Source organism: Magnolia sinica, chromosome 3, assembly GCF_029962835.1.
Source record: "Magnolia sinica isolate HGM2019 chromosome 3, MsV1, whole genome shotgun sequence".
NCBI lineage: Eukaryota > Viridiplantae > Streptophyta > Magnoliopsida > Magnoliales > Magnoliaceae > Magnolia > Magnolia sinica.
In genome coordinates, this window is record NC_080575.1 from 80,336,738 (window position 1) to 80,350,428 (window position 13,691).

General features: G+C 40.6%; 1 protein-coding gene across 1 annotated transcript in view; it reads right to left on the bottom strand.

Annotated features, from left to right (window-relative positions):
* Positions 1 to 8,116: 8,116 nt before the first annotated feature.
* Positions 8,117 to 13,691, bottom strand: part of LOC131240069 (phosphoglycolate phosphatase 1A, chloroplastic-like) — a 63,222-nt gene continuing 57,647 nt past the window's right edge. The window contains exons 10-11 of the mRNA XM_058238090.1: positions 8,520 to 8,623; positions 8,117 to 8,433 (exon numbers count right to left, since the gene is read on the bottom strand). Coding sequence (XP_058094073.1) covers positions 8,327 to 8,433; positions 8,520 to 8,623 — 211 coding nt within the window. The 3' untranslated portion in view covers positions 8,117 to 8,326. The remainder of the gene's footprint in view (positions 8,434 to 8,519; positions 8,624 to 13,691) is intronic.

Here is a 13,691-nt window from a genome sequence, read left to right on the forward strand (position 1 = left end):
TATAAGGTGGAGGATTTACAATGGAAGAATTTCTCTCGCACATGGCTTCTCCGGACGCTGTAACAGCGTGCAAAAGTTTTGAAAACTTTCAACTCGGTTAGGAGGGACAGGTGAGTTCCACTGTGGTGATTTCTCAGAAAATTCACTCCCTTCCTCAGTTTCGTAGGGTCACATTAGGCCATATGCCAAAAGATGGAGTTGATCGAAGATTTATCTTGAAAGTACTCCTAGTGGGTGCCAAAACGGACTTGTTCTTAATTAACAGTCGATATTCTATGATCGGGGCCCAATTTAGTGAGAAATGTATAGTCAAGATAGGTGAATAGTTGGACAAAATTTGGTGGTTGATCGATGGTGGGAGAAGCCTACATTTGAAATTTCACCCTTTGTGCCAAAAGGAAGGAATTGGCTTTAACGTTCAACGGTGTAGGATCATCAATCGGGATCTAAATTTTGCATAATGTTATAGTCATATGAAGCCAAAGTGTAGTCCAAATTTAATTTGCGATGGACGGCAGGAACTGGTTAGATTGGAAGATCCAGATTTATATAGAGTTGATAAGCCTTGTAAGGATAACTTCCCGCCAAGGAAAATGCTACCAAAGTGGGGTCTTCCTATTTCACACTTGTATATATGATGGGTAATTCAAGTCGTTCATATGAATAGAAATATCCTACTACGACTACCTATGAGCTTTTCTCAGTCGATGGACACCAAAATCAACGATTAAGGAACTGATTTGTCAATTGGGACACTTTTACAATGATATAATGGCTTAAATTCGACATGTATGGTTAATTTATGATACAAAGGAATGGTATGAAATTTCACCTCAAACGGATCTTGAGAACTATGTGATCTAGAATTCAATGGTCTAGGTTAATGGCAATTTTGTAATTATTGATGATCTAAGAGTTTTGAGAAATCTAATGGTTTTACATGGTTATAGGCACGTTTTAAAGAAATTCTTACAAAAGAACTTATATCTAAATCATTATGAATAAAGAGTTATTCACCCAATTAACTAAGAGACTGTACATATATCAAACCAAATAATGGATGGTCCTGTCTTGAAATTGACGGTCGGGTGGCTTGATCTATGGGTGAAGATTATTCCTAACGGTCAGATTCATGTTGGAGAATAGATGTAAGGTTAGGATAGCTAGATTGGTATCATACATATGTACATACTAAGTTAAGTTTTATGGTAACACTCGAGAACTTTCAATACTCGGGTATTGAAAAGTTTGAGGTGTTACACTGAGTCTGGGATCTGGAACTCAGACCTGATTCCAGCCAGATTGGCCTCTCTCAATATCGACCTAGCAGAACCGGCGACATCAATTTACTGCTCATCGGAGGCCTGAGCAGCCTCTCTCTCTCTCTCAGGAAACAGGCTCCATTGCCTGACTGTGGCCTAAAGGTACTGGAGACGGAGGATCGAATGAAGCCTTCAACCTAGAATCTACACTCTCTAGGTCCGAGTGTCCCCGAAATGCATAGATCTTGGGCCCTTGATCCAAAATATCAGACATTCCAAGTTGAGAAAAAAGATAACGGAGGGAAAGAAGAAGCTAAAAGCACCAGAGAAGATTATTTCCGACTTACCGGAAATCGCCAAGACTGGGAGCGTGAGAGGGCGGCAAGAGCAAATGACTTCGAACGCTGGAGCCTTCTCCCTTTTCATAGGAAGTAGGATCATAAGCAATGATTGCCCACATTAAATGCGGAAGTTGAAGAACCTCCTCAGCACGCGCACGCAGACACGCGGAAGTCCCCTACTCGCCCAACGATGCGGCTCCCCAGTCATCACCATGTGTTCACACCCCATAAGCTGGAGAGCAAAAAGGCGATCTGCTAGCACACGACTCGTCAAATGCGTCGTACCATGATTGCATATCTCCCTCGATCTCTGTGCCCACAGCCTATCTCCACATTAATGATGAACTGACTCAACCTTCTCCATGTCCAACCTCATCACACCAACTTACTTGCTGAGCTCATCTCAGTTAGCTCAAAAGTAGTAGGCTTTTGTTATGGGTTTAAATGAGTTGGGCAGAAATGCAAGGTTAGCTCGGATGCCTGTGATGAGTCACACAGCCGACCAGTGCCACTGAGGACCAAGACGACTCTAAATGATCAAAGTAACACTTGCCTCTAGATAGTGCAGAGCCCCACAAGAATGGTACAACTCCCAAGGCATGAGGTCAACCATGCCCTGCTCGTGAGGCTTTCGGAAGAACCCTAACACCGAAGAACAAGATGAAGAAAGACCAAAGGAAGGAACACGTCCTGCTTGGCCTCGGACATGACCTCAGCCCGGCAAGATGGCAATCTGCCCAATGTTAAGGGAAAGACCAACCACGGCTCGGGAGGAAGGGTAGGTCGGTACACTATTCCACGGGATGGCTGCTCGGTCCACCTTGAACCTTCTACTTGGCCTTAGCATTCGACCGCATATTACTTCTAATTCCAACTACTCGAATAATATTAAAAAGATTAGTTTGAGATCTCAGCCGAAGATCTCGGATGATATCTGCGACATGTCCGGGATCCCGAATCTTTCTATATTACGCTCATACTAAACGGGAAGATCGCAATCTACGACACCACCCGCTCCTCACATATAAATGGAAGCAACCCTAATTGTGAAAGGTACGCACAATCTCAAGCCTAAAACCCATTTACGATCAGACTCAGATTCCTTAATTGAATTAGGCATCGGAGGGTCCCTTGAGATAGCCAGGGTCTCCTTTGTCCATTCATTGTGCATGTACTTGAAGGTCCAAGGAAGGTTGCCCAGATATCTGCATCAACAAAAATGATGAAATTCCAAGTCTCGGATGAGCTACAAGCAAAGGATCACATCCGAGTGACTAACCAATGATTTTTAACCATTGATTTACATCGATAATGTTTCGATCGCATCCGAGTGACTAGCCAATGATTTTTAACCGTTGATTTACATCAATAATGTTTCGACGATCCATATTATCCTATTAAAGTAATTATAGTGATGTAGTTGATAATCTAATTATTTTTAGATATCATATATATTAGTAGCCTAGTGAAAAGCATGTTACTTATGCACCCCTCCCAAGGATTTTAGAAGTAATCCAAGTTCTTATCTTGAATTTCAAACCCCCTCTTTGAGTGGATTTGAAATTATCTGAATTTGAAATCCCTTTGTTATTTTTTTGTGCCAAACATGTAAAGGGATTTAAATCTCCTCAATCCCTCCAAATTTGTGATGCCAAACTACCATTAAAATGAAAAGGAAAAACAGATAAATAATATGATATACAAAAAATACTTCAAGGTAAGCCCAAACAGATGATATGATATACAAAAAAATACTTTAAGGTAAGCCCAAACAGTTAAGCTAACAGCTAATCTGTTATAATAGGAGTGATTGAACCCCACTATTAAACGCTAGTGACTGCCACGTGTAATGTTTACATGCCATTCAGCCTGCGCGGATTGGGTACTACGCTACCAATACCCAGCTAGAGACCGACGGATTTATAAGGGGCACTGTGAGGCCATTGTGATGTGTATGTTTTATCCATGCCATCCATCCATTTTTACGGATCATTTTAGATTATGGCCTAAGAAACGAGGTAGATTGAAGGCTCAAGTGGACCACACCACAGTAACTAGTGGGGATTGAAAACTTATCGTTAAAAACTTCTTTGGGTGGGGGAGGGTGTCATGGATGAAGCTGATATTTATATTTTCTCTTCACCCCGGTCTATTAGGATGGCAAATAAACAAATAAACATCATGGTGTACGCTCAGAAAGTTTTCAACGACAAGAATTCATTCCCTACTATTTCCTGTGGTGTGGTCCACTTGAGCCTTGAATCTGCTTTCTTTTTGGGCTCGTGCCCTAAAATGATCTGTCAGAATTAATGGACTGCGTGCATAAAGCATATACATCACTGGGGGCCCCACAAATACCTGATAGGACCGTCCTCTCTAGCTAGGTCCTAATGGGGATGGGCTTACTACCCATTTCCCGGCCATAAAATGCCACTGCCCCACCTAATCCGCGCCCTTTATCTAAGTTATCTTGAGGGTGGAACGTATCGTTTTCACTTTTCATGTATATGTACACAAAGGAGCGGATTTCGTACTGAGTAAACTAAGTAAACTTTTTGGGGTCCACCGTGATTTATGTATTTTATCCACTCCGTCCATCCATTTTACCGGATAATTTTAGAGATTGAGCCCACAAATAAAGTATATCCAAACCTCAGTTGGACCACACCACATGAAACAGTGTGAATTGAGCATCTACTGTTGAAAATTTCTTGGGGGCCACAGAAGCTTTGGATCAAGCTTGTATTTGTGTTTTCAGTTCATCCATGTTTGTTTGATCTTATGAACAGGTTGGATGAGAAATAAACATCACTGTGGGCCCTATAAAGGTTTCAACGGTGGAAATCATTATTCCAACTTTTTTTGTGTATGGTCCACTTGATCTTTGGGTATGTTTAAATTTTTGTCTCAACCTCTAAAATAAGAAGAAAAAATGGATGGACGGCGTGGATAGACCAAATACAATCACGGTGGGCCCAATAGAGTTTACTCTCTACCATAAGAGCCAAGAGAGTTACTCAGTACCCTTTTAATCGTACTGAGTATACTTTTTTGGGCGTACTGTGAATGTACGTTACTTATCCACGTCGTCATTCTTTCTAAGTCATTTTAGTTTATTCCCACTGTTTCTTGACAACACCACAAGAACGAATAATGATTTCTATTGTCTACACCTTCATAGGGTCCATGGTAATGTTTATTTGTCATCCAACCTCTTCATAATATCACACGCACATGGATGAAGAGAATACATAGTTTGATCCAAAGTTTCTAGGGTCCTCAAGAATTTTTCAATTGTAGTCTATTATTTAACACAGTTATCTATAGTGTGGCCCATTTGAGATTTGGATATAATTAATTTTTAGAATCAGGCCTTAAAATTATCCGGTAAAATGGACAATCAAAGTGGATAAACTACATAAATCAAGGCGGGCCAGTGATCCTGCCAGTAGCTGATGGGTAGTGATGGCCCAGTAATGATGTGTATGTTTCATCACACTATCTATTCATTTTCTAGATCATTTCATGTTATGAGCTTAAAAATAAAGTAGATCTAAATCTTAAGTGGATCACATCACATAAAACTTCAAAAGTTTGAATCAAGCTTATGTTTGTTTTTTCTCTTCATCTATATTTCTATTATCTAATCAACAGCTTAGACATCAAATAAACATTACAAATTAATTTACCGTGGGCCCTGAGAGGTTCTTAATGGTGGACATTTAAGCCCTAAAATGATCCGGATAATGGATGAACGATGTTGATAAATAAATAAATAAATAAAAGCATAAATTATATTAGAGCCCACGGAGCACCGATCATTAGCCACCTGGCTAGTGGCAGCGTCACTAGACAAACCACGTCCGGGAAAAACGTACCGTACCACTAGTCGTGGGTACCTTGCCTGGATGTGTCGAAATCAGTGCTGCTTTCAACGTAAAGGAGATGGGACGGAGGAGCCGGTCAAAATGGCAGAGCAGATGGGACGATCATATCAATCCAACCCCTCGTCGGACGCGGATTGCGTGGTGAACCCAACACCAACCTGTGGGCCCTACCGATCCACGCCGTCCATACGTTTCGCCAGCTCACTTGAGGGGCACGAACCGAAAATTGAAGTATATTCATAATTAAAGTCGACTAGACCACAGGAGAGAGTGGGGATAATGACGTAGTCCATTGAAACTTTCATACGGCCGACGGTTATAGTGATATTTATTTGCCATAACAAAGACCTGTTGTATGGAGGGAAAACACAGATATCAGTTTCATCCAAAACTTCTGTGTCCCCAAAGAAGTTTTCAACTGTGGTTGTTCACTCCCCCCTGTTTCCTCTGGTGTGGTCCAATTAAGCTTGGATATTCTTAAATTTTGATTTCAAACTGTGAAATGATCTGTAAAAACGGATGGACGGCATGGATAAAACACATAATTCACGGTGGGCCCCATAGAATCCTTACACCAAATAGCTACGGGATGTTGGATTCACTACGCAATACACGTCCGTGGTTCCTGTCTGTCTGGCATTTCTGAAAGGATTTTCTTTAATCCACGCTCGCATGGCACCTTGCATTCTGGCCCAATTCCACACCAGGTGGCACGCATCTAAGGAGATCTGGGCCATCCATTAGGTAATCTGCACTATGAACATGACACACAACAAATTTAACTCATCAAATGAGCCACGTGTATGTTGAATTGGACCGACTTCTTTTTTAACCGCCCATATTTCTCGTGCAAGTTTGACCCACCTGATCAGCAGACATTCATTATTATTTTTTATCCATGGTATGTTAACAGTCCATCCTACCTGATGAATGGCCCGGATCTTTGTTATGTTTACTGTATTGCAATAGATCCAACAGCAATTTTCACAACCTTTCTTAAAAATAAAACCCTACCGACAACCATTTAAATCGCTTTTAAATAGTCTACACTCAAGATATCTGCAAATGAAGTCAGGTGGAACGATCCAGGCCATAAGAATGACATATTTCTAGGATAGAAGATATCTACCAATGAAGTCGGGTGGGCCGTTCTAACCCATCAACTTATTTCTAATATCATGGCACAGCTACTGAATGTACCACCTTTATCTTTGAGCAGTAAGATCTACATGGAGAAGTCCAACTGATGGATGGCTTGGATATTTCACACGTTTGTCATGTTGCCATATGTGGCAACGTGTGTAATAGCTGATGGTTTGCGGTAGTTTGAAGCTGGATATTATCCATCAGACTCTGCTAGAGTATCAAAGTATTTCTTATTAATGCAAATCTTAAATATGAGTCGGTTTCACCACACTTCAATGAATTTAGATGACTGATGTTTCACCATACTTCAATGAATTTAGATGACTTGATGTTTTGCGGTAGTTTAAAGCTGTTGTATCTGTCATTGAATTTTCTACCTGTTTGGTACCCAAAATAAATAAATATTTCATATCAGTTTGACTTCAATGATTGACATTTTGGATCGAGGGGGCACTTTGCCATCAGATGGGTGGAAGAGAAGTAAAAAGAGAGAGAGAGAGAGAGAGAGAGAGAGAGAGAGAGAGAGAGAGAGAGAAGATGGCTTGCAGAGAATGCCTCATTGATGCTTTTCAAACAAAGTTTTTTTTTTTTTTTTCCAGAAAATTCACCATCTGCTTTCTTTGGTGTTGATGGGGATAGACAAATGCTGCGAAGCAAGATTACGAGGCTGATAAACTGTCAACTTTTAGGAGTGAATTGCAACTAGGATTACATTTTGGAATATCTAAGAGAAATACTAGGGAGGGAGACCACTGCAATCCTGGCTGTTCATCTAAAGGGTTCCACGTAGATGGGACAAATGAGAGAAATCTCACTGATTGGAGATCCTTAACAGTCCATAATGTTGAGCTATAAAATACAAGTCCATATTTCAACGCCTATATGTGGATGGTGAGGATTTTTAATCAGCAGGCTTTTTTGCATTTATAGCGGAGCGGGCTCTAAAAGGTTGGTGCTCCCAGCAAACCTCACATACAAATAATCATATTTGCTGGCAGCACATGCACCTTTACACAGAGCACACCTTCCATACTGATAAGTGCATAGAAAATCTGAGCAGTCTATAAGGTGGGCCATGCTGTGTACACTGAAAAATGGGATGGTTCACTCATTAGGCGGGTCACCCTGTACGAAAGAATGGACACTTATGAAAAAATGCCAACACATGCTTGTGTCCCACCTGATGAGTGGATTGCCCTGATTTGTGTACATTCATCTTCATAGTGACGGCCACTTATACCCCACTCAGATGTCGCACAAACTGATGTGTACTGTCTATAAAGCTGTTTGTGGAGGGGTGCATGTTGGGCTAGCAAATATCACAGATTATAAACTTTGATTATTTTTTTCTTTTCCAATTGAAGTTAATGAAATTTATCTTTAAAAAGAAAAAGAAAAACAGGACTATCCGTTGCAAATCTTCGGTAAGAGATGGTATGAAACTTGTCACATGGCATACATCTGTACTACATTGCATGTGTCCAAAGCCATTTATAATTATAGGACTATCATTAACAAATGGGCACTGCTTAAAGCGTAGGAACGTATCATTCGCATTTACATTAAAAACAAAGTTGAGAATCTCCACAGCCTCAGTATATACATTTCATGCTGAAACAATAGGAGAATGGCTGTTATAAATAATATAAATAAGCCTAGGCGTAACAAGAATGCAAAATGCTTGAAATGCTCAAACAGTAGCAGCTTTGAGGGAAAGGAAATCTGAAATCTTGTTGGTGTAGAAATCTGGTTGTATGGAGTTGTTGGGACTTTGAAGCATGGAGAGACTAGTGACACCTACAAAGGAGAAAAACCCCCTTGAGTTCCTTTCTCATGAATGTCAGGAGATGAAAGAGAGATGGGTGGGTTAATACTTCAATTACCTGAAAGTACAAGGAGGGTCTTGCAGCCACCATTTTGGCCGAATAAAATGTCAGTATCCAATCTGTCTCCCACCATGCATATTTGAGACTTGAGGATGCCGAATCTGTTAGCAGTGATAAACAAGAAACTGATATTAGAGAACATTATCCAGGCACCTATCCAACTTATATTGTTAATATATCATCACTGTCATCATCGTCATCTTAGCCTCTCTTCCATCATTTTGGGTTTGCTTTTAAATGTGAGACTGGCTAAATGTTCTATTATGATACACTGCCCACCAGACATCAAAGATCCTCTTTTACCCAGGCTCTTGGAATCGGCCATGCAAGAGGCTCACATCGAAACCACTCATATGCCAACACGGTCCTGCCCGGTATTGACACCCAGCTGAACTATTGCATCCACATCCCGAAAGAAATAGAGGCTTGGAAGGTCAGTCACCAAGCAAACCGCTGAGCATGGGCACCCTGATACATGAATGATCATGTCGAGAAGTTGGCTCCACAATGTAACAGGGAACCATTGATACATGATACTCAACATGACTTACATGCTAATAGACTCATGCCCCGCATGACACCTTAGCACAATTGACACACTACCAACAAAGGGAATTTCCCAGTAGCTGATGTCCAGAGCATGAAGTGCTAGACAAGCCCGCTGAGCAAGCAAATTAGTACCCAACACGTGTAACCTCCACTACAAAAGAAAAATCATCACCATCATCATCATCTGAGCCTTATCCCAACTAATCGGGGTCAGCTACACGAATCCTGTTATGCCATTCCACTATATCAAGGGCCAGACCTCAAAACATAGGTCATCAAGTCTTTTCTTACTATCTTCATCCATATCCTTTTGGGCCTTCCCCTTGCCCTTTCAGAGCATTCAACTTGTACCAACCAATGTTTTCCTTATTGGCATCGACAGATGTATTGCACCCTTGGGATACGGAAGCATATCAATTATCGCATGAGAAATATGTATCGCATAATGTATGATTGTTTTTCGGAAGAATTAGGAAATTGGTTGAATTTTTCAATGAAAAATCAGGGGATTCTAAAAAAGACATCATTATACACTTGGAACTCGTAATATTACAAGAAACAAGAATGAATAATATATTTCCTTTGCATAGGGTCATAAGCTGTACGCCATTTGACAGAACACAAAAGTGATGCGGTTATATCGAAAATATGTTCATCTCATTCAAATATCCTATAACTAATTCAGATTAAACCATCCAAATTACAGGTCCCAATTTAGATGTATGGTGAACAAAAAACTTACGCTTATTTATTTATCTGACAATTAGATAAGTGGGCTAAGAATCTGGATGATCCAAAATGCCGTACAACTATGCCACACATATGATCAAAGAGTTACCGCCATTTTTATACAATGCTAAACTAACATGGCAGTTTATTCTAAATGAGAAAACAGAAAAACTTTGATACTCTAGCAGAGTGTGATGGATAATATGCAGGCACATAGAAATTGCAGATGTGGCATTCAAGTAGTCAAATGAAACCATCCAAATTATAGTAGCCAATGTGGATGTATCATTAACCAAAAGTTAAGCGTTTTTTATTTTCTGATTAACAGATTAGAGACATTTATTGGACGGGTAAAAGTGAAATATATCCAATGGTCTTATTTCCACAAGCAAGTATGCATGAATTAGAGGTTAGGATTATTCAACCAATCTTATCTTTGGGTTGTGATTTGGCAACAGTGGGCTGCACAAACTAGTCAGTTTTATTTGAGTTAATATATGCCACGTGTACAATGTGAGAGTGCATATCATATAACTCATGAGAACAACTTTGATACTCTATCAGAATGTGATGGACAATACATGGCCATTTAGAAATTACTTAAAAATTCCAAAAGTGGCATACAAGTATTAACCTGTCCAGATTAATCTTTTGTAGTTTAGATGTACCATAACCCAAAAGGTACGCTTATTTCATCACCTGACAATCAAATGGTGGACATTTATTGGATGGTTAACAATGAAAATATCCAATGGTTTTGTATCAACAAGAAAGTGTCCATGAATAGAGCTGGGCATTTCATACCCGAACCGGTGAATCCGGCCCGATCAGACCCGATCCGACCCGATTCGAATAGAACCGATGGTCAGGATTGGTCAGGATCGGGTAGCGTAATTCAGATCTGAATTATTTTCGGGTCGAATCCGGGTAAGCCCTGTTCCGAACTGACTCGATCCGATTGGATCTGATTCGGACCGACCCGATCCGGACCGTGTGTGTGTGTGTGTGTGTGTGTGTGTGTGTGTGTGTGTGTGTGTATAATATAATATAAAACTTTTACTGCCTATACTTTAGGTTCGGCGCCAAAAAATTCCGCCCAATGTATTCTCTATCTCTCTCTCTCTCTCCATATCTTTGATTCTCTCTCTGCATGTCTCTCTATTTCTGTTGAAGAAGAAGACAAGAAGAAGGTTTTGGAGCTTGGATATCTCCGCTGGAGAGAAATATATTGAGAAATGATATTGTGTATGGAAGAGAGAAAGAGGGAAAGAGAAAGAGAGTAGCAGGTATGTTTTATATCCAAACTGTCCATCTATTTGGCAAGCTCATTTTAAGGCTTTGGATATTCATCAATTTTAGGTTCAACTACTAAAATGATATGGAAAAATGAATGGACGGCGTGGATAAATCACATACATTCAGGGTGGGCCCCAATAGAGATTACTCACTACAATAAGAGGATTCGCCGGTGTACCACGAAACGGATTGGCAACTCCCCTGACACCAGACAATGGCTGGTGGTCGGTGCTCTGTGGGCCCCACCATGATGTATTTGTTTCATCCATGTCGTCCATATATTTTTAAAGATCATTTTAAGGCCTGAGACCAAAGATGAGGTATATCTCAATCTCAAGTGGACTACATTAGAGGAAACAGTTTTGAATGAGTATCGACCATTCAAAACATTTTTGGGGCCATAAAAGTTTTGGATCAAGCTGATTTTTGTTTTTTACCTTTATCTGAGCCTGTATGACCTAATCAACAAATTGGATGTCAAATAAACAGTACAGTGGGCCTTAGGAGGATTTTAATGGTGGATATCCAATCACAATTGTTTTCATGTGGTGTAGTCCACCTGAGATTTATATCCCTCTCATTTTGTTGATCAAGTCTAAAATGATTTGTAAAAATGGATGAACGGAATGGATGTAAGACATACATCATGGTGGGGCCCACAGAGCACTGACCACAGCCACCTGGCTGGTGGCAGGGGGAGTAGCCCATCCGTTTCCGTGTACCACCACACAAGCTAGCTATAGCTAGCTGTAGGTACGATGACGTGTCGTGCCAAGACGAACGCGGATTTCCTACGAAAGGAAGTTCATGCGCTGGGAACCCATGTGGGACCCACTGCGATGTTTGTGCGAAATCCTCCCCGTCCATACGTTTTGTGAGTTCATTTCAGTACATGAGGCTAAAAATGAACCGTATCCAATGCGCAAGTGGGCCGAAAAAGTGATAATTGAACGTCCACAGTTGAAATATTCGTAGGGCCACGGACGTTTTGAATCATGCTAATATTTGTTTTTACAGTTCATCCCAGTAGGAATGACGTTATTAACGGTATGGATGTCATGTAAAGATCACCGTCGAACCCAGGGAGGTTTCAACGGTAGGAATTTACCTAACCACCTTTTCCTTTAATACGGCCCACTTAAGTCTTGGATGTTGCTCACTTTTGGTCTCATGTTCTAAAATGATCTCAAAAAACGGATGAACAGAGTGGATTCCTGAAAAACATCACGGTGGGCCCCACCTACGATCCCAGCACACGAACTTTATGTTTCGCAGGAAATCCGCGTCCCTGTAGCGTGCCGTGCACGTCAATACGGCCAGTTGTATTCTCGAGCTCCGAGTTGTACGAACGGCTCAAATGAGATCCATGTTACATGGGCCCCACAATGATGTATTTAATATATCCATACCGTTTATCCATTTTTTATGATAATTTTAAAACATTTGGAAAAAAAAATGAATCATATTTAAAGCTCAAATGGACCACACCGAAAATAGTAGCGAGGATAATGATTTTCACCGTTGAAAAATTCGATCCTTAGCCAATCCGATCCGACTTGGTTTCCTTGACCGAGTCGGACTCAGTTCGGATTAGGCCAAGCATGTAACGGATCTGTTCGAGTAGGGTCTTCTGGACTCGGTCGCGGATCGGGTCGGATTCGGATCAGTCCAGACATCTTTCGGACCATACCGAGTTGGACCAAATCCGATCCGAATCGGTCCGATGCCCAGCTCTATCATGAATCACAGGTTTTGGATTGGTCAAACAATCTTATTTTGGGACAATGACTCAGTGATAGTGGGTTCCACAACTTAATCGGTTTATTATGGGTTTTTTGCTTCTTTTTTTATACACATACACCCCACATCGGCACTCGAACCGATGATCTCAGTGTTGAAACGCAGTGTGTCTATGACTAAGGCATGCATTGAGACCCCAGTTTATTATGAGTTAATATATATGCCACGTATACAATTTCTGGCCAGTGTATCAAGCATCACACGCTGCCTGAGTATCAAACAATTCCTTTCTAATGATGACAATAGCAAAGCCTTTTTAGGCTCATTTATTTAAAATGAGAGAGAGAGAGAGAGAGAGAGAGAGAGAGAGAGAGAGGCAAGAGTTTTTACAAGTATGTGGTGTTTTTTGTTTCCTTTGGTTTTTAGTTTTTTTTTTTTTTTTTGGTTAGCTTGTTAGTACACCCATTGTCAGTTCACACTTCACTGTTAGCCACCCCCACTAGGGATTGATACCAAGACATCAAGTGTTGAAACGAGGTATCTTTCACTCAGTCTACCACTTGAGCTATGGATCAGGGTGTTCCTTCGGTTTTTAGTTTTTTTACCGATTTATTCAGAAAATGGGTCTCAATTTCCGCAAAATCTGGATGAGATTAGAAGTGGAAGAAAATATAAAAAAGGATAACTTTTTGGCTTTATCAAATTTTTTGGGAATGGGCCATCAGTATCGCACAGTATCAAAATGAATCGATGGTATTGTCATCAGTGCCTGGAACATTTATGAAGGGGTTGTGCCGATATATTAATATGTATCGCGATATTGGCAATAAATTGCAATATCCTGTGATACAATCA